Raw genomic sequence first — 20,587 nt, forward strand, 5'->3', positions numbered from 1 at the left:
AATTGGTATGTAGCATTAATAACTAATAATTTAATTTTGTCTTTACAAGTAGATTATGCCGCCGCAACCCTCCCGACCCAGAGGATGGGGCGCGGTTTAGGTGGTGGTGGGGGGGGGGGGCGTCGGGGCAGGGGCGTCGGGGGGGGGGGGGGGGGCAGACATACGGGATCACGGCAATGGTCCCTGCTGCGAAGGCATTCTAAAAGTATTAGGCCTTTCCGCCCATGATGGTTGATGCATGGAGGAAGGTTGATGTATTCAAAATGTGAAAGTAAAAATACTTTGGTATGTGCTATGGTATGTGCTTTGTCGTCATTCACTGCTTTTTAGTGTTTATTGTGCATGCTCAAACGGAACCCCATCACAAAAGTTTATACGCTCTGATACATTTGAGGTATTCGTGGGAAAAGGATAAAGTGGCCTGGGACATGGGAACAGGTGCCAAATGATTTAATTTTGAAATGGATACCTTGCAAGTCCGAACAATTATTTTGAAAAGTAACATGCTCACAAAAAAAGAAGGTATGGTAACTTTAAAAGTCAGTTCTTATAAAGTGCAGTCAGTAGTAGTAGATAAACACAAGCCGAGCCCCCACACACAAGCTATGAATGAAAAAATGGGCACAACGAAACCGTCAGGTTGGCAAGGCTGATGAATAGACACACAGGAAACCCGCGAAAAGAAATCAGCCAATGACATTGCCCACTGGACATTACTCATGCTGTAATACTTCGTTTTTAGATTTGATTGACAGTTATGCGATGAGAATGGTTCTGATTGGATGATTTCACATACCATTCATCGAAGTCGAACATTCCATGTGGTAGGGAGAATTTAGAAAAATATGAAATATGATCCATAGTTTGCATATAAAAAACGACATTGAAGGTGTCATACACTTACTCATTATAATAATAATGTTTGCTTTTACACATGGTTACCGTTTTATTTGTAATTTCTTGCTAAACAGTTTTTGTTTGTGGATTTTAGAATTTGTATTTATAGTAGATTCTTCTATAAAGTGACTACGGAATTTGACACAGCTGTTGACACTGTAAACTGCATAGGCTGGCCGCGCCATGCCAACCTGTCAGCTGATTATAGCCGAGTTATTCATGTTTCATCCGCCACAAACGCTGTAGTCCGCCGAAACAACAGTTTTGCAGATGTGATTTCGGACAATTTGTCTTACTTTTATGTGGCGATTTGATTCATAACAATCAAGAGAACACATTTTGTCCAAACTGGACTTTTACAGATTTCATAGGTGACTGAAAAGGAGAAAACACACGTTGGCGGTTGGATATATCGTAACCTTGAGCGTATCGCAGCTGACTGTGTATCACCAGCTGTTTCCCGCCACGATAATAAACCACGCATACTCTCTAAACCACGCCGGGTTCATCTGAGACAAAATAATAACACTGTGTTTTTCCTCCAAATATCGCACAATTTTCCTTGGAAAATATCGCTGATCTGTGGGAAAATATGGCGTATTATATGCGCAAGATGGAGAAAGAATTTTCAGAGATGAGCGGTGCTATGCCAGGTCCGATTTCGTCGCCAGTTGGAGGGTATGTTATTTAAATCCCGTTTTGTCTTTGTCAAAAAAAGCTTATTCTCATCCGCCACGTGATTGACTATTTACGTTTGTAAATAAATGAAAGTTTGAATCATTTTTTGCCATATAAATGATGAAATTAGTTGTTTTCTGATATTTGTCTTTAATGATTAATACATGATAGGTGTGTTTAGATACATTTTGTTGGGGAAATTGTATTCATTGATGCATTTATTTGGGACAGTTTGTTTAGGGTTTTCCCCACGTGCGCGCAACCAACCCAACGTTGTTGCGCACGTTGTAATCAGTTGTATTGTACTACGACGACCACACACACGTAACAACGCTCGCATTATGTCTCGATTGTGTGCGATTATGAATGGATTTTTACCGGAAAATGCTACCCACATCATCAGTAAGGATTAAAGAGTTGTATACTTCTGTTTTATTTGATCTGAAATCAGCTGTTTTTAAAGTAGAAGAGATTTAAAGTCCTATGTCATATTCCTGTGTAAGCCGGGCTGCCACGCCTTTTGCCAGTCTGCTGCCCACACACACACATGATTCCCCCGAGAAAAAAAACTCAAGTCATTCTCCCTTCCTCCATACTTTCTCGATGTTGTTCACTGTTTTTTTTTCAAACCTCTCTCCCGAACCCATCTTAATTTACAAACTGTGTACATCCAGTGTGTATTTGATATGCTACTATCATTTTGTAGAGTAATTTGTTTTTGTTGTGAACGCAAATGAGTATTATTTTTTGCGGTTTTTTACGACCACACGTGTGTCACTCTGCACGTAGGCGTGAAGCAAATTTTTACAGTCGCAGCATGTTTTGTAGCATAGCGGGTATGTTGACTGCCATGCCTTGGCGAGGGGCTGCTGGCTGTCGTTGTTGCGTGGGTGTAGTATGCAAATGACACCGGACCTGGATTATCGGACCGGCTGAAGAGGATGTTTTATGTGCCCGTTATATTCAGGATCTTAGACAATTCTGGGCTCAGCTGATGCGGCAGTTTCTTAGTTGAATAGTGGTTCGATTTAGAGAGAGGCGTCCAAGCTGAACCACTTGATAATCTTATTATGAAGGTATACAATGACTCAAGATTTGTAAAGGAGTGTGGAATGTCAGCACATGGTTTGGGAATTGTGCGCGGACAATGCTTGCATTCTTCATGGTTCTAAACATAGAACACACTTTTCTGGTATACCTTTTTCTTTGGGATGGATGTGGACCTTATTCTTGTATGTTTAATCTTGGTGGATGGAGGAACCATGCTGATTATATAATCAAACCATTGAGCTTTGTTTATAATAATCAAACCATTTCACTATGGAAATCCAAATGAATTTAATGCTGAAATATTATTTCCTTGGAGTATTATTTTCCCATTTTTCTTCAAATTTCTAACCAGTGGAAAATTATGTTTTATTTCTGTAAGATGCATAGTTGCGATAACGCAACCCTCTTCCCGACACGTTAACGCAACTATATAACTTAAAGATGCACAGCACACAATCAAAAAATGCGAAGCGGGTTGATAAAATGTGTTTGATTTGAGAAATATTGAGAGAAATATCGAGAGAAATAAATAAAATTTCTCTTGGAATTAATGTTGCTAGTTCGAACAAACATGTAGAAGTTGATCTGAAGTTGAATCGAACATCATACGATTATTTTAATATAGGATTATGTATAAACTGGGTGATAATTAAACCTCATTTAAAGTCTCAGATCAGCATTCAGATCATTGGTCAAACCAATACATGTGGAGGGGGTGATCAGCAAACAGGACTTTACACACCGAGCAAACCCACGCACCATATGGCAACTGAAACCAATACAGAATGTGTAAACGTTCAAACTGTGTGGATACTTGGAACTTACCTAGAGGCAGAGTGGATCAAGCCAGACGCTGTCTGTCTGGCCTGGAACAGTCTGACTCTTGGGTCATGTAATGTTAAAATGGCTCAGTTTCCATAACATATGGTGTAATGCTGCAATATTCTAAAAGTCTGTGTGATTTTAATGCTTATCAAGTTTCTCAGTCAAGCAAGAGTGTTGATTTTGGGGGGTTTGCCGCTACCCTGGTTTTACAGAGCCCGTCTACTGGTCATGTGTGAAACGAAATAACCAGGTACCTTTGTTTTTGTTTTTTTCTTCACAATCCGAGGAACTGTTTATATTACATTCATTTTTTTATTTTAATACAAAAATACAAACATTTAAGCTCTTGGATTTTTAAAGAATAAACTCACAAATTTAAAATCACTTGAACTTGATGTGTACAGATTTTTTTCGTATTTCAATTTCAGTAGATTAAAATAATAATTTTTAAATAATGTTCAAACAGTAATAATAAAAATTACTCATGTGTTACTTTTATTATTTATGTACGTTTATTTATTTATTTATAACATTGTGTTCATATCTCAAACCACTTAAATTAAGTGTAAAGTTGACTATAGATAATTACGGTGCATATTGAAATTAAAAAAAAATAATTTTCCTTCAAGACAAAATCCCCCAACAGACATTGATGACACATTTTAAGATGCGGATGCTCAGTCGGGGAATGGCTAAGCCTTAACAAAGTCAAATTTCCTCCGTGGGGAAATCGAGAATTACTTTGAATGACTGTGCAACTTTGAAGAGTTACATATTTCAAGGTGGTGCTGGGGCGTGGGAAGGGGAGCGTGGGAGGGGGCATGGGAGGGGGCGTGGGAGGGGGGCAATGGTGTCAAAGACCTTTAACAAATAACATTGTGTCCTTATAAGGCCTTGCGTCATTCCTGTTTAGGGCACTTTGTTTCCTTAACATTTTGTAAAGGACAACTGAGTGGGGGAGTTTAAGATTTATAGTGAAACATTGCTTGGGGCATGTGTCAACCAAATCAAAGACCCTTTACATCTGCAGTCGCGACGCCATCACTGAGGTTTAAAAAATGGAAATGTGCATGCGTTCCACCAAGTCTTGGCCAATGATGGGTCATCCCTTGACCTCAGTGAGGGGGTGAGGGTGCTGTTTGAGCTTTTGACGCAAGGAATATATGACTGCAGGCATGGAGTGTGTCTTTTTGACAGTCCATGAAACATCAAGCACGAATACTTTTTGAAATGGAAAATATAAATATTTGTGTTTTTAAACATTCTTACAAACGGTTGTTTTTTAGTGTTTCGGAAAAGACTAAGAAGTTGGACTAAAATTAATTTGATGTGTCAGTGCAAAAAAGTTGTATCTCGTAAAATAGTATTTACGCTAACAGCCAGTTTGAAGTTTTATAAGGTCATATCTCGCTGAAAATGACCTGGATGTATGTACACTCATAACCAATAGAATGCTGCACGCAAAGATACAAACAAATTTGCTCTTTGAATATTGTTCCACAACCAAGATACATTACCACGGTGTTGCATTGATGCAACAAATTTATTCCCTTCATCATTGGGCATGGGGTTTAATCCCTTTGCCATTATGGGTTGATTATAAGTCTTTGATTTGGTGTGGAAAGAAGTTCACAGTTGTCAGTTCCTAAAATCTCTGTTAATTGTGTGTCAGTGTAGAATAAAATAAAAACAATGGGAATTTATTTACATTGCAAAACATGCAGAACTGTATTGTGTAAAAGAGAAATTTGTTCCAATGCAAATTATTTTAAGAATGATTTTCAAAATTTTTAGTCTTTAATTCTTGTCACAAGATAAAGGCTCGCACCAATTGAATATTTTGAAGTAAATTGTTTGAGTTAATGGTTTGACCTGAGTAAGACAAGTTGGCCGAATCAGCTGCCAGCCATTTTTGTATCCGATATCAAAGAGAAATTTCAGAGAAGCAGAGAGTATTAGTGCAGACAAAATAATACATGAATCATGTATAGCATTTTAAATACACTTTTATGTGTATGTGTAATAATACATTTATGTACATGTACATATCACACTGTATACATGATGAGAAGGGAGGAAAAAAGTGCTGCCCAACAAAGCCTTTGGCACAGTGCCAAGCATGGCACTGTGCCAAGTCACTTGGTCTGGGGTGTGGGATCTTCCATGTTGTGCGGGAGGGGAGGTCAGTTCTCGATAATGAAAGCGACTGAAAGGTGTCGGTTCCGGATTCAATTATCGCTAGAGTCAAGAAAAAAAATATTGAGTTTCAAAACAAGAAGAAAAAACGTATTTTTAGGTGCGAAGTATATTACTATTTCTGTTAAATAATTAACAGTTGCTCTTCTATTTGGCTAGGTCTCTCAATTTAGGGAACTTGGAATTGTTGACGTGACGTTTGGCAGAGTGCACAACGTTTGTTAACAAACAGACTGTTCAGGAATCAGAACAATGCTTTAAATTGGACACTTTTGTAAAATTTTTAATGTACATATAAAAAAAAAGGAGGAGATTTTTAAAAAGGAAGCGGGTGGGGACACTAAACAAGTTTCTTTTTTACTCAGCCTTATAGACAGGCCTAAATAAAAAAATTTCAGCTGTTCAGCAGTATTTTAATTTGAACTGTGTCCATGTATTGTATGTAAACACCAGAATAAGTGATAAATAAATAACAAACTGAGAGGGGTTTTCCCTCAAATGTACTCAGCCTGCGCCATGTTGATGTTTCGCCCTATATAAATTAAGTGGGTTGTGTTAAAATAGGGAAGTGAAACAATTGAACAGGATTACTGATTATGGTGCTGAGCTCCAGCCGTCGATTTCACAAAGAGTTAGCACTCCTCTTATCTCGAGTCGAGTAAGGACTCTGCATGCTACAGTGTAGGGTTGGGACTCGTCCTAAGTCATAAGATTAATCCTAAGTTAGGAAGAGTTTTGTGAAATCGACGGCAGTGTGATTAAAGACATGGACACTATTGGTAATTATCAAAGACCAATCTCTCACTTGGTGTATCTCAAGAACGCATATAAAATAACAAACCTATGAAAATTTTAGCTCAGTTGGTGTCGAACTTGCGAGATAATAATGACCGAAAAAACATCCTTGTCAATGTCACACAGAGTTGTGTGCTTCAAGATGCTTGATTTTGGGACCTCAAAATCGAATTCTGAGGTCTCAAAATCAAATTCGTGGAAAATTACTTCTTTCTTGAAATATTTTATACCATCAACAGCTCTCCATTATTCGTTACCAAGTAAGGGTCTAAGCTAATAGTTATTTTGAGTAATTACCAATAGTGTCCAGTGCCTTTAAAACTTTTGCAGTCAATGTTATTGTTACAAACACATTCTTACAGGTTTAAGTATTTATTAATATTTTGGTTGTGTGTTCTAAAACTTTGTCGCAAGTTTACGTTACCAAGTGAAGGGGAACTGACTGGGTAAATTTGTACATCATTTTGAGTTTAACAAAGAAAAATTAGCCAGAGCGGGATTAGAACCAACAACCCCTGTATGGACCATGCTGGTGCTCTTGCAACATAGCTATTTGTCTGGACTAGCATTGTATTTTCAAAATCATGTGAACAAATAAAATATTTACTTTGTATAGGGTGTGCATAAGTATTTTAGGGGAAAAACAGTAATTTTTAATTTATGCAAATTATGCATATTTCCCCTGCTTACTTTTTTCTACTTTTGGGATATGTTGCTTTAGAGGGTTTCAGGAGACACTTGCAAAAAAAATAGTTTCTGTTGCAATTTTGTCTAGGTCAAGCCATATTTTGGCTTGGATTGACTAGACAGGGATAACCCAAGTTTACGACACAACCTCATAAGTTTTTGATTCATACATGTAAGGATCACTTTAATTAATAATTACAACAGGATGAATTTCTCTAATTTATCATCATCTCTAAATCCTCAAACTTTCTTTTTAAATTTCAAGAAGGCAATTTGAATCAAAACCCAAGCTGCTCTATTCTCTTATGACAGCCAACAAAATACTTCATGTTATTTGTCAGTGCGTATGTTGAGATACTCACCCCTCTTTCATGAATGGAATAACCTTATGAATTATTAATAAGCCAGTCAGGGTAAGCAGGTGTTTCTGAGGTTGCCAAGAAGGCTTTGTACTGTGGTGGTTGACTTCGGGAATCAGCTGGCCTTAATTTCTCATTTTGCAAATTGTCTGATGGTGAACATTATCTGGTTCAGGTTTTATGAATATTCAGACGGGGCTCTTTGTTTTGTTTGTTTCTATTTTCCCTTTTTTTTCCTTCTGTCTGTCAATAAACGTGTTACCGTGGTTGGTGTTGTATTGATTTTGCTAATGATGGTGGTGTGGAGCGGGTGGGGGTTGGAGGGGGGGGGGGGGTGTTTTACATAAACAAAAAAATCTGTCCACAGTAGTGGAGTGCAAGTTTCAGTGTATGAGTAATGCTTTAAGAACTATGCGGTCGTTCCAAAGGAACAAAGGGAAAAATGATAACAAATCACTAGTAGCAAGACAAAGATATTAATCTGTTTAAAAAGTAACAAGCATTTACAGTTATCATGTGAGATACCAACTTTGGGTGGTTACAGAAAAAGAAACCTTCTGTTTCAAATTTTATCTGACATGAATGATTAGAGTTAAAGGCAGTGGACACTAATTGGTAATTGTCAAAGACTAGCCTTCACAGTTAGTGTATCTCAACATCAGCATAAAATAACAAACCTGTGAAAATTTCAGCTCAATCGGTCATCGAAGTTGCGAGATAATAATGAAAGAAGAAAACACTCTTGTCACACGAAGTTGTGTGCGTTTATATGGTTGATTTCGAGACCTCAAGTTCTAAACTTGAGGTCTCGAAATCAAATTCGTGGAAAATTACTTCTTTCTCCAAAACTATGGCCTGTCAGAGGGAGCTGTTTCTCACAATAATGTTTTATACCACCAACCTCTCCCCATTACTTGTCACCAAGAGAGGTTTTATGCTAATAATTATTTTGAGTAATTACCAATAGTGACCACTGCCTTTAAAATGTAATAATTTTATATCTTTCAACAAGTGTGCAGTCCAGATAAGGGCACCAAGGCCAAGACCAGGGGCAACGGAGGCCATGCGACCATCTTACAGTCTAATAAAATCCTAAATATTAAAATTAAAGAAAGGGCAGGTGTGGGGTGGTGGGTTGACGAATGTATTGATTTCCTTTTTGACTCAAGAGACTAGACCCAGTGGTTTATGTCTCATCTCAATGGACTGTGTTAGGGGGGATTTCCTGATGTTAGCAGGTTCTTAGAGTTTTTTAATGGGTTTGCTTGGTTCTACCGTAATAGACTGTGGTTGACAATAGAGGAAACGTAGCCAGTGCTTAGCGTGGGAAGTCGTCGTGATGGATGGGGCTGTGGAGCAGCTGGCTTTTTGTTTTTGAACCGACCGGCAACGGTCATGACTTTGTGGTTTTGGCATGGTGGTTTGTTGTTAAACTATCTGTCTATTTTCTTCTTCTTTAGTAATGTGATTCATTGAATTGGTAATTATCTTGTCTTTGATTTGGAATGGAAAGGTTTTTTTTCCCGACACATTTGCGAATTTCAAAATTTCCAATTCTGTACCAAAATTTGCAAGGTAGGCCAAAGCACGCTGTTTTAAAAAGAATTCTGTGCAATCTGTAGCATTCTCAGTGGTTGAATACAGTACAATAAGGGTGAGATTACATGTACCAGACTTTTTCAGTGTACATCACTATGCAAAATGTAATTCCAACATTTTGCTTGTTGAATATTACATGCACTAGTACATCATCTGCTGGAGGGCAGTGTACAATATGTAAACAAACATTGCGTAATGTGTGCATCATTTTATTGTGCCAGATTATTGTTCAGGAAAACCAGGTATGCACATAAAGTTTTTTCCAAGGGCGACTCGTAAAGATTAAAGAATGTTCAATTCTTTGGCTTTTGTGAAGTTGTTTCACTTTGTGAAAACCTATTGTGCAAACTCTAGTTATTTATAAAGTGAAACTAGTCGTTTCAGCCTTCTCTAACAAAAGAAAAAAAAGAAGGTTTTTTGGCATAGCATTTAGACTTTTACCATAGTCTGTGAATGTGTAACTAATGAATGAGAGCAACGGCATTTCCATTTTGCAAAAATTGCACTTCCATTAGAAAATCCTAAAGTCTATTACACCAGGAAAGTGTCAAGTATTCACAAGGAAGAGATATCTTCACTTATCTGCCCCCTTCCCTAATACATATTATCAATAACAAGTTGTTCAACTGCAGGAGTCACTGTGTTATGTCCCATCCAGCTGCTAAAGCCCCTTTCACATGAGAGCACTTAAGCAAGGGTCCCTTGCTAAATTGGTGCATGGTTGTAAAAACTGCACAACATGTTCCTCATAACTTGAAAGGACAGCAATTGTTTACACTGTCCAAGTTGCAAGTTCTCTTGCAAAATATTGTCAAACATTGCTGCGTTTTACAACCATGATAAAAATAAGCAAGGGACCCCAGTTAAACTTATATGCTGTGTGAAAAGCACTTAATTCGAATCAGCTGGCGGAGGTAGCTATGTGGGACAACAAGAGTAACGTTATCAACGCCTTATCAGGTGGTTCCCAAGTCAGCCGTGTATTTTTCGTGTTGACTCTGTGTACACAGTAGTATCTGTACTAGAATACAAAGCGGAAATGGTGCACTGTGCCTAGCGATAAAAAACGCATTCACGAGGAACTTTGATAAAAGAAAAAAATACACTGATAAACATACCAGCCAGTGAACCAGAAACTAGGTAGGGGGTCATGTTATGGTGGGATTACTGTTTTCTCCGACTGTGTATTGCCCGCCGATCAAGGTACATTTGCGTGGGTGTGTGTTTATATACATTGGCACGGATTATACTGCCTTGTACATTGTGGAGTGCATGCTCGGTAATAAAGTTTGCTCGCACCTTTGACCTCTCTCAGACATTTTTCTTTTCCTCATAGAGCTATTTTTAGATCTGTAAAGTCTGTTGTCGTTTATAATACTTCTACTTTGCTGTTAGTGGGTTCGTGGGATAAATTGATTGCGATTTGTTAACAGGCTTTTTGCCAAAATAGATGGACAAGGAGACCTGTATGCTTTGTTTTGAAAAGGCAAGGGCAAGGTCGAAATTGTAATATTTCAACTGAGTATTTCAAGAGCACATAGGCAATGACCAGGCAAATGCCTCTGTGAAAAGTATCAGGACTGACAGGGTTTTAGAATGGAGTAGTTCCTTGCCAAGAGGTTTAAAAAAATGTGTACAGGTGTATGTGTTTGAGTTTAATTGTTTTTCTTCGGGGATGGTTGATTAGTTGGGTGTTGCTTGTGTGGCAATGTCTGACCGAATCAAAACACACACATCACAAGCTGCGACATTATTGGCCCATTGCCACAATGGTTGGATGTTATCCAGTTTTGGGTAATAAAACTTGTTTAAGTCAAACACCAGATGCATTTCAGTATGATGCAACTCTCAGAAGATAGATAAGTCTGAAAATAACCATCATTTCCCAATTCATAACACTTTTACAATATCAGCAGCTCTCCAGTGCTCTTTTAGGAGTCTTTTATGGCCATTTATGTTTGGAGTAATAACCAAATGTATACCTCCCTCTAAGCGCTGTATCTCATTGGTTGAAATGTTGTCATGCATTATTCATGAGCATTTGTAAAGCTGTAGTTTTCCACAGGAAATTGTACAGAGCTGTGATCATCCTGTTCAACATACTTACTAAAGATTGATAACCAACAAAACATTTTGATTGGTTGATACAAATGTTTTAGAGAAAAGAGGGCAGTATTCCTGTCCCAACCTATATTGACATTGTCTGTTTTATAATGTTCAAGCCATATAGGTACATGTTGTATCTCTTCTAATGTTTCATTAAAAAAAATGGAAACAAACCAACCTTAAAATAACTTTTTGAAAAGTACTTCTTGTTCTGATTGTACATATATATGTGTATATCATATCCTAATCATGTACATCAAGGTGCGATTCGGTCAAGCGATTTGGTGCATAGAAAAATACAAGATAAAAGACAGGAGAAAGGAAAAGGAATATTTTAAAGATAGTGAATTTGTAAACACTGTGTTCCTTATCTTTGAATAACCACCTGTTTGTTTTCTCATCTCATTGATGTATTTAATTGATTCATCAAGCTTGGTAAATTGTGAATTTCGTTTTTGTTATTTTGAAAGTTAAGTTTGTGTCGCTGCCTCCCTTTACGTGTGTGTACTGTTATAGTTAACACAGTGTTAGCGGAGCGGCTAAGTGTTAGCGGAGCGACGCAAGGGTCCTCTCTGTTACAAACTGTAGATTTCACTCTTCTCAATGGTACCATTTGCCTAACCATAAAAACCAAACTGACATTTTAAAAGCTTGTTTTTTGTTGTTATTTTTACCAAACTGTCTATATTTTTGCTTAATTTTCTCCCAACAGTCAGAAGGAGCAGGACAAACGCATCCGCCGTGAGATCGCCAACAGCAACGAGCGACGGCGAATGCAGAGCATCAATTCTGGATTCCAGTCCCTTCGCACTCTCCTTCCGAACCATGATGGCGAGAAACTCAGCAAGGTAAGGATCAAAGCCGAAGTTAAATTATAACAAAAGGTAGTTCAAATTTATCATAGCACCATGGACAGGCCTCGAAATAGCCCCTGCCACCCACAGCTATGGCCGTGGTGCCCTGTGCATATGCCGTGGTGCTCTCTGCAAAGTTCCAATACAAATTTACAATTTCCCTCATGGAAGGGACAGGGGAAAATTGCTGTGCCCCTTCAAGAACAAAATTTAAGGCCTGCAGGAACGGTTTACAAGATGAAACAATGGTAAACCCACAGCTGTATGTCAGTAACGCACATAATATTATGTCAATGAGCAACCCGAGGGCCCTACTAAACTGACATCATGTTCTGGATCCAAATAGTAAACACAGAAATACAGATAAAAAAAAATCAAGGGTGTATGAAATTTACATTATTTTTAGGAATTCATTGGAGAAAAACCCAAACAGATATTGTGTTATTTAGTAGTTAGTTTAACTGTTCGCTTTTTCTTGGTTACTAGGCGGCCATCTTGCAGCAGACGTCTGACTTCATCTATCGCCTGGAGCAGGAGAAGACACAGCTGCTCAACCAGGTGATCCAATTCAAGCGCATCATGCGCAAATACGACAAGGAGGATTCCGAGTCGCCCTCGCCCAAACGACGGAAGCGCCAAGACAGCATGATGGATGAAGGAATCGGCAGCCCGGAAAACTTTGAAGACACAAATGTAAGAAAGGGATTTAATTACAGACCAGTGATTCCTTAGGATTGTTTTTCCAATTTCAGGTTTTTTCCCCAACAGATATCTCTTTTGTGATCAATTTTCTTATAGAGAAAAAGACAGACCAGTTGTGTTTAAATCTTTAAGTGTCCAGCCGTCGATTTCACCAAACTCTTCCTAACTTAGTCCATTAATCTTAGGACTTTGGACGAGTCCCAGCCTTGCACTGTAACATGTACACCTGTAATCCTAAAGTTAGGACGAAATACTCATCCTAACTCGAGTTAGGATTAATCCTCGCGTCTCGTGAAATCTAATCAACCATTGTTGTTGTAAATCATCGAAAAGCTGTACTCAAGTTAAGGGCCAGGATATCTGTGGACTTAAAGATAAGACTACCTTTTTGATTAGTTAATTAATAAAGACAGACTATATGAAGTCTAGGCACTGTCCCCATATTAGATCAAAGGTAATGTTTCTCAGAAACAAAACTGAATGTTTTCCTTTTCGAAACCATGAAAGCACTTTTCCTTGAAAATGTAAATAATGCAAATTTGCACCAGAGGAAAGTGAAAGCAACTGAAAATTGGTCTAGGATATTCAGGGTCAGAGGTCACTTTAAAGCCAGGTACTCTCAGTGGGTTGGTTTCAATGTTTTTTCCTGGAATGTGACTCTCCTATTAAAACTTTATTGGACCTTGATTTCCTCAAAGTGGATTGCAGACTTTTTAATGAGCATTCTACCTCTATATGGTATCAGGAATGGACATTATGTTGGATACATTGAAAGATACATTGAAAGGACCATGAATTTTAACCAAGGTTATCATGTCATCTGACCTGCCTCGATCCTTCTTCCATTATGCATACTTTGCTCCCCCTCCCTAAATAAAAAGTTTTTGTTATTTTATGCAATCACGCCATATTGAATGTACAAAATGGTGGTACAATATGCAAAACATAAAATAAGTATACCAATTAGGCACAAATAATAATGCATACTTATGCATTTGTTTGAGACTTTTCTCCAATTTGCACCGTGCAAGTTGCCTCAGAGGCCATAATGGTCGCTTCAAAAGTTTTCCATAAACTTAAATATGAGATAGCAGACTTTCAGGACTGTATGCTTTGTTTTTGAAATCTGGCCCTCTATGAGAAAATTGTAAATTTCTACTGGAGCATTTTAAGGGCACCAAGGCAATAACCAGGGGGCACGGAGGCAATCGTCTTCAGTGCCTCCGTGAAGTATCAGTCCTGGTATTCCATTTGCAAAACGAAAAAGGCCTTGCCCTCGCAAAGTTATTATTATTCCAGACCTGTGTGTTACATGTATGTTGCACCAGGTGCCACAATGCAGATATAAGATTAAATGAATCATATCTTGTGCTCGACATGGATCATTAGTTATCGCTCTTGTTGTACATGTAGGTCACAAACTGTTATTGAGGCAGCATATGGTTGAATACTGCTTCAACCATATGGATCGGGCCAGCGCTAATAGTACGAATAAATAATAATAATGGAAACATGTAACATATTTGGGCGATCAAAATACTTGTTTGTAAATAGTAGAGCTCTGCCAACTCTGCCTGATATTGAAGACAGTTCCCTGACGGCAAACCAAACTTTCCATAATCTGATTCAAATTTAAAGATCTTCCTGATTATGGAAACTTGTTCCTAATCAAAATTGCGTGCTTAGCTTAATAAAATGGCTGGATAAAAAACAAAAAATGCTATCCAGATTTCATCCACGCAATCATGGAAAATAAATTTGATTCGGACAAAATCTTCCTGATTGCAAGATCCACGTAGCCGGCTCTTCTATTGTGATGATTCAGAATGAGACCTGTTTTGTCATGCTCCGTGCTAAAACCTACAGGTACTTTCTTCTTCTAAGAATAACAAAAATAAATTGCCATTCGTAACTAATTTACTTTGTGGGTGAAATCTTGATAGATTGGTTTATCTAGGCACATTGGAATTTGCTAAGCATTCAATCTGGATTAGCACAATACAAAAATCGACATACTTTAATTGTATCCCTTAAAAAAAAATTGCCCTATAAAAAGTTATCCCAATTATTTTTTGGTTTTTCATCTCGTTCATTCTGTTTTTAATTCTCTCTCCTCCCCCTCCCCTCAGGTGGATGAGCTAAAACGGGAACTTGTAGACCTTCGTTGCCAGTTAGACAGAGAGAGAAGGTATCGGATGCTTCTGGAGGAACAGAACAGGTCCCTCGAGTCCCAGCTGTATCCAGAGAAATTAAAAGAGCTTGCTCAACAGGTAGGTTTTCTTTACAGGTGTCTTTCCTGACTGTGCTCAGCCGATAGACAAATGTTTGTAGATGTGGTTGTTACCAGGGGCCAATTTTATAGAGCTGCTTTAGCAAAAACTTGCTTAAGCACGAAAATAGCTCGCTTATTTTACACATGTTACTGGCCAAAATTTCATGCCATATACATTGCTTATGACTAGTATTTAGCTGTTATTTACTTAGCATAACAACTGAGTGGAGTCTTGGCCGGTAATCTGATTTTACTAAGCAATGAATTTTTTGCTTAAGCAAAATTTTGTGCTTAAGCAGCTCTATGAAATGGGGCCCAGGCCTTGAACTTTATTCCTGGGAGCTGAGAGGACAAGGCCATTTTCATTTTGCAAAGGGCACTGCTATTGGGAAATCTTTTATTCAATGGGGCACCAAGACCATGACCAGGGCCCAATTTCATAGAGCTGCTAAGCACAACAATTTGCTTAGCATGAAATTTCTTCCTTGATAAAAACAGGATTACCAACAAAAATTTCCATTTGTTGCATATTGCTTTCTACTGGTATTCAGCTGATGTTTGCTCATCCTGAAAATCATGTGGAAATTTGGTTGGTAATCCTGTTTTTATTGAGGCAGAAACTTCATGCTAGGCAAATGTTTGTGCTTAGCAGCTCTATGAAATTGGGCCCAGGGCAACCAAGGCTGTGACCTCTGTGTAATTCCAGGCCTGTTTTTTGGGATGATCATTGGGGTTCTATACTGTTAGGTACCAATATCTGCTTACAGAGTATGGAGTGTCGTGGCCAAGCGGTCAAGTGCTCTGGCCTCAGGCTCCAGTGTGTTGTCAGAGTGTTGGTTGCAGTTCCCAGTCACGGCGCTTGTGTCCTTTAGCAAGACACTTGACCATTATGGCTCGGATTGGTAATAAAGTTGTAGTTTCGGTGTTGTGTATAATGCTTTCAGCAAGCTCATTTACTGTTTATAAGAAAAGAGGACTGCCCAGGTGTTTTTGGCACGGTCTGGCATTATACACCACATCACCTTGTATCTCTTTTAGGTTGTTTCGATCAGGGTTGTTCATACTTTCCACTTGTTCCAATAAATTCGACACCAGGAGTATCACATACTGTACGAATTTCCTAGGAAATTCCCAGGACAAATGGCAAACTCTGGCGAACTCCTGGGAAATAGCATTTTCCGGGAAAACTAGTTACCCCTGCATGGGAGTACAATGTAGGTTTAAGCTAGAACAAGCTAGGGTTACCTGTAACCCAGGGGTTTGCATGCCAAGTGCTCATTCTTCCCATGAAAATTGCATGTGAAACGGACAGAGGGTGGCTGTGGGATTAAACTCCCAAGGATATTAATGGGTTTTATTTCCTGGTTATCAGCTCTGTCATGTGAAAAGCGTGCTAGTAGTAAACAAATAGATACAAATATCCCAGATACCATGTCAGGTCAGGTTTTGTGTTCTGCCAGTAAACATGTAACCCTTTATCCATGAAATAAAGCAGTGGTGGAAATTCCTGGCGGCTCTCGGCCAAGAAATTGCCCTATGCCCTATCTGTGTTTTTGTTTTTTATCGTGCCCAAAATATTGTTAAACGAAAGAATTGTGTCTTTTTCATAGATAAAAATCCAAGAACAGAGGGCTTACGAAGAGCGTAAGATCATGGAACAGCCACCACCGCCACCGGCACCGCGGCCCGTCATAATGCAGTACCAACTCACCCCGCCCCCATCTCACATCATCAGCCCGGCCACCACGCTTACGACGTCGAGGCAAAACCTGGAGACCATCGTGCAAGCCATCCGCCACCTGGAGGGAGACAAGACAACGCCGGGCAACACGCCCCAGCAGACGCCCAGCCATACCCCTACCCCAGAGGATGAGGCGCGGAAGGTGCGGGAAGACGAGGAGACGTTAAGCGGTGATGAGGACACTTACCGTAAGGAGCACAACGAGTGTTCGGTCATTGTCTCAGACACGGAGAGCCATCTTAATCTGAACAGAGTAACTGTAGAACTTCTCCATCCGATTGACAGGCTTAAAACACGGCCCAGCATCATTGTGTCGTGATGAGGATACTTGTGCTTTTATTTTTGGGTATTTATTCTTAAAAACTATTAAAACCAAAACAAAACCTAGTTTAATAGCTAGTTTGGTTTTTAACTAGTACCTGGTAAAGTATAGTAATGTGTAGTGGATGGATATTTATTGACAAGTCACGTTTGTAGTGATTAGATTAGATCAGATTAGATTAACTAGATATCAAATTGTAATTTTCTATCGTCGGTTGAGGGGAGACATTGTCACTCCTTTTGTGTTGTTGTCGTCTTGGTAACGTTGTGATTTCAGATGTTTTCTTGCTGCACAGTTACCAGCAAGTTTACCCTGTACTACTGTACATACAATGTTTGTACAAAAGTACTTCATGTACCAGGCCTGGACCAATTTGCTCAGTCAAAAGAAACTTAATTGTGTGTTTCTAAACCTTTCTAAATGTTCTCAGTTATTCAATGTCAATGAACACAGATATAAACACCGGCCTGATGAGCAATCTTAGATCGGGACAGACTCTTTTTTTTGGTCACTGCATTTTTATTCAAATGCAAATCACGATATCTGCTGTGCATGCTAGCGTTGTGCAAGGTGCTTATTTTCCTTAACAGCTAAAACTTTCGCCCCTAATACCTGCGTAGGTTCTACACTGTCGCCTCTCATCATAACCGTTCTCCTTCATTTTCTGCCCCCAAAACGAAATGAATCACAGAATGTTCTTGATGAAACAGGATGGATTGACTTAGTCATAAATCTGTCCGGTAGTTTTTTTGCCGGCATGGACATTGTTTGGCATGTAGGCGTACATACTGGTACTAGTGGAAGGCGGTGGAAATGATGCGGCACTTTCTACTAGCAGCAGTCGATCGAGCTGCTCTGGGAATCTTTAACATAGAAAAGTCAAGTTCAGACAGGTGCCACGCATGATTCACTCGCGTCTAGAAGGGCATTCAACCCTGGATGGTTATCTTCAAGAAAAATGATGGCAATTCTGTCATTTTCAACTCAAAAATCTCTCTCTTTTTCTCTCCCTGAAACAAAGGATGTTTATTTTTTTTTCATTACAAGCCACTGTCTAAACCACTATCGTTGCAAGTGTTGTACCTTTTCTTTTAATGTTTAGTCTTGGAACTGGTGTTTTTGTTGCGGATAATTTGAATATTTCAAATTATCTGTGTTGTGGCTACTATTTCCAAGTGTTAAAAGGATTCTGAAAAAATAATACGCGACAGAATTTTAGATTTATTTCCGTCATGCATTCATTTCACACATGTACGAGTAGTGTTGTAAACGCCTCTTCATGGAACCTGGAAGGTATTGTAAACAAGTATTAAGGTTTCAATACAAAGGCGGAAATAAACATACACTGTTGGTTTTGCCAGAACTATTCTACCATCACCACCACCAGCCAGTATCCATCGAAAGAGCAAGGGTTAGAGTCAGGTGACTGTGAGAATGTGAACAAATGGGTCGAGTCAAAGGTCAGTAGTACAGTCAACGCTGAATCACATTCTCCAGTCTAGACTGGCTGTTAATCACGAACGAGACAGCTTGGTTGCCTCGGTGGTGCAGGTGGGGGGTAATGTTGCCTGGACCCTTGCCAAGTTTGGGATACAGTCATCATGTGGGAAGTTGGACTCAATCTAGCATCAGATCCTCAACGGGGACTGGGAGGGGGAAAGGGGGTGTTGGGTGCGTAGTAAAGCAAATATATTCATTGACTCGGACAGAGCGGATGATTATCATAGCCACCACCACAGTGAAGTGGAGAGGCACTTAAAGCAGGAAGTTAAGTCACTTTACTTTCATGGGGGGGGGGGGACCGGGGCGTTCTACATACACGTACTCCCCTTTGACTGGTTGCCAAGGTCTACCACCACCAACGCTATCAGCTGGTTGGTTTGTGGGGTTCCCTTGGATCACATGCGTCTTTAGGGTTGGCGCTGTGCCAATCAGGTCTTGGTGTGGATGGTGGGTAGGATAGGACACAATGGCACTGGGTCAGGCAAACTGTTTATATCATGTAGAGGGGGGGGGGGGGATTTCATTGATGTGGAATGCAGGCTTCTAGGTAGGCTGTAGGTGTCACTGCATGTCTGAAGCAGATCGTTTCTGTTTTCATGGACAATTGTTTGTAACTGATAAGCCTTGCTCTCGCCTAACACGCATTTCTGTGTTTCAGCCAGACTTTGAGGGGAAAAAGTGGATAAAAGTTTGCTTTGTTTGAAATGTGGTGTCAGAGTTGCCCACTTTGTGACTGCTACTCTCTTATAACATGGGAATGAATCACATTAAAAAAAGCGTTCAAACTTGTATCTCAAAGACTACTACCATATACCACCTCTGGCTGAAGCTACTCTCAGAATATTGATTTTCATACTTAGAATTATAATTTTTGTTGTGCCACAGTTAAGATTCCTTGATAGTAAATGTATAAGAAAAGGTACAATATTGTGAATGTTGGTGAAAACAACCGAATACTCAACCTATATGTTAATACCTTGTGTATTGGCGTAAAAACAACTGAGTTGAAGCCCAATTTCGCTGAGCCGCTGAAGCAGAAAGTGTCTTAACCGTTTTCTGAGCTGGATACCATTCACATGGCTTTTAACATTTCTTTTGTGCTTTTAAAGCATCTTAACTTTTTTTTTCCCCGCTTTCTTGATGGGAAAACTTGTTATTTCGCTTTTACTTTAGGCCTCTTTTTGAAGGCAACAAATCTATGGGAGCAAGTTGATTTTACCATTGGAAAAAAATTAAGCTTCACAATAGGGCCCCTTAACTGGGTGGTAAAATGTACGTTTTTGATTGTAGTATATGCTTGGTGAATGTGTTTAGTGTTGTCTAGTCTTATGAAACATGTAAAGTATTTGTAGCTGAGTAGTCTGGTGTAGCCAGCAGATTTACGTAGGGTACAACTCTGATGTTGAACTGTCAAAAGAAGAAAAAGAAAACAAAAACAAGAAAAAAAAACTTAAAATATTTATTGAGAAAAAAATTATGAGTAAAAACTATGTGACAAAATGTGTATTTTTTTATACCAAAACATTTTTTATTTGAATAATGACTTTTGATACTTAAATTATTTATTTTCCTCCTCGACCAGCCCAAAATTTTACAAAAATACCATGAGATGGTTTTATGGGTGCATAGTTACCGTAATTTAAAATAGAAAACCCTTCAAAAAATATATGGGAAAATTTCCTTCAAAACCCTTACCAAAGAAAACTCTCTCCCCCTGTTGTCTTGTCAAAATGTCGTTTTTGCCCATTGAATTCGGGCATACATGTCTCACGCCAGTTTCTTAGAAATTGTTGACCATAGTCGTGACATTTCTTTGAAATTCAAATCTTTAAAAGACTTGTATTTTAGAACCCATTGGCAAAAGAAAATCAGTTAAATGCCTGCTTTATGAAAATTGATATTTTTACGGACATCTGTTTTTAAAACAAATGCCCATAAAAATGTTTTTTTTTTTTTTAAATGATTGAAAATATTTGTGTTCAAAACATTGCAGGTTTTAAA

The 20,587-nt window shown here is 38.8% G+C and overlaps 1 protein-coding gene across 2 annotated transcripts; it reads left to right on the top strand.

Annotated features, from left to right (window-relative positions):
- The first annotated feature begins 1,162 nt into the window (after positions 1-1,162).
- Positions 1,163-20,069, top strand: LOC117293308 (transcription factor AP-4-like). Of its 2 annotated transcripts, none has more exons than XM_033775564.1 (5): positions 1,163-1,575; positions 11,905-12,040; positions 12,533-12,739; positions 14,878-15,018; positions 16,631-20,069. In XM_033775564.1, the coding sequence occupies exons 1-5, from the start codon at positions 1,490-1,492 to the stop codon at positions 17,078-17,080; spliced, it is 1,020 nt and encodes a 339-aa protein (XP_033631455.1). In that variant the 5' UTR covers positions 1,163-1,489; the 3' UTR covers positions 17,081-20,069. The 2 variants fall into 2 exon arrangements, with proteins under 2 accessions (XP_033631455.1, XP_033631456.1); XM_033775565.1 differs by lacking the exon at positions 1,163-1,575 and adding an exon at positions 3,453-3,700.
- The last annotated feature ends 518 nt before the right edge of the window (positions 20,070-20,587 follow it).

The sequence above is a fragment of the Asterias rubens genome, chromosome 8 (assembly GCF_902459465.1).
Source record: "Asterias rubens chromosome 8, eAstRub1.3, whole genome shotgun sequence".
NCBI lineage: Eukaryota > Metazoa > Echinodermata > Asteroidea > Forcipulatida > Asteriidae > Asterias > Asterias rubens.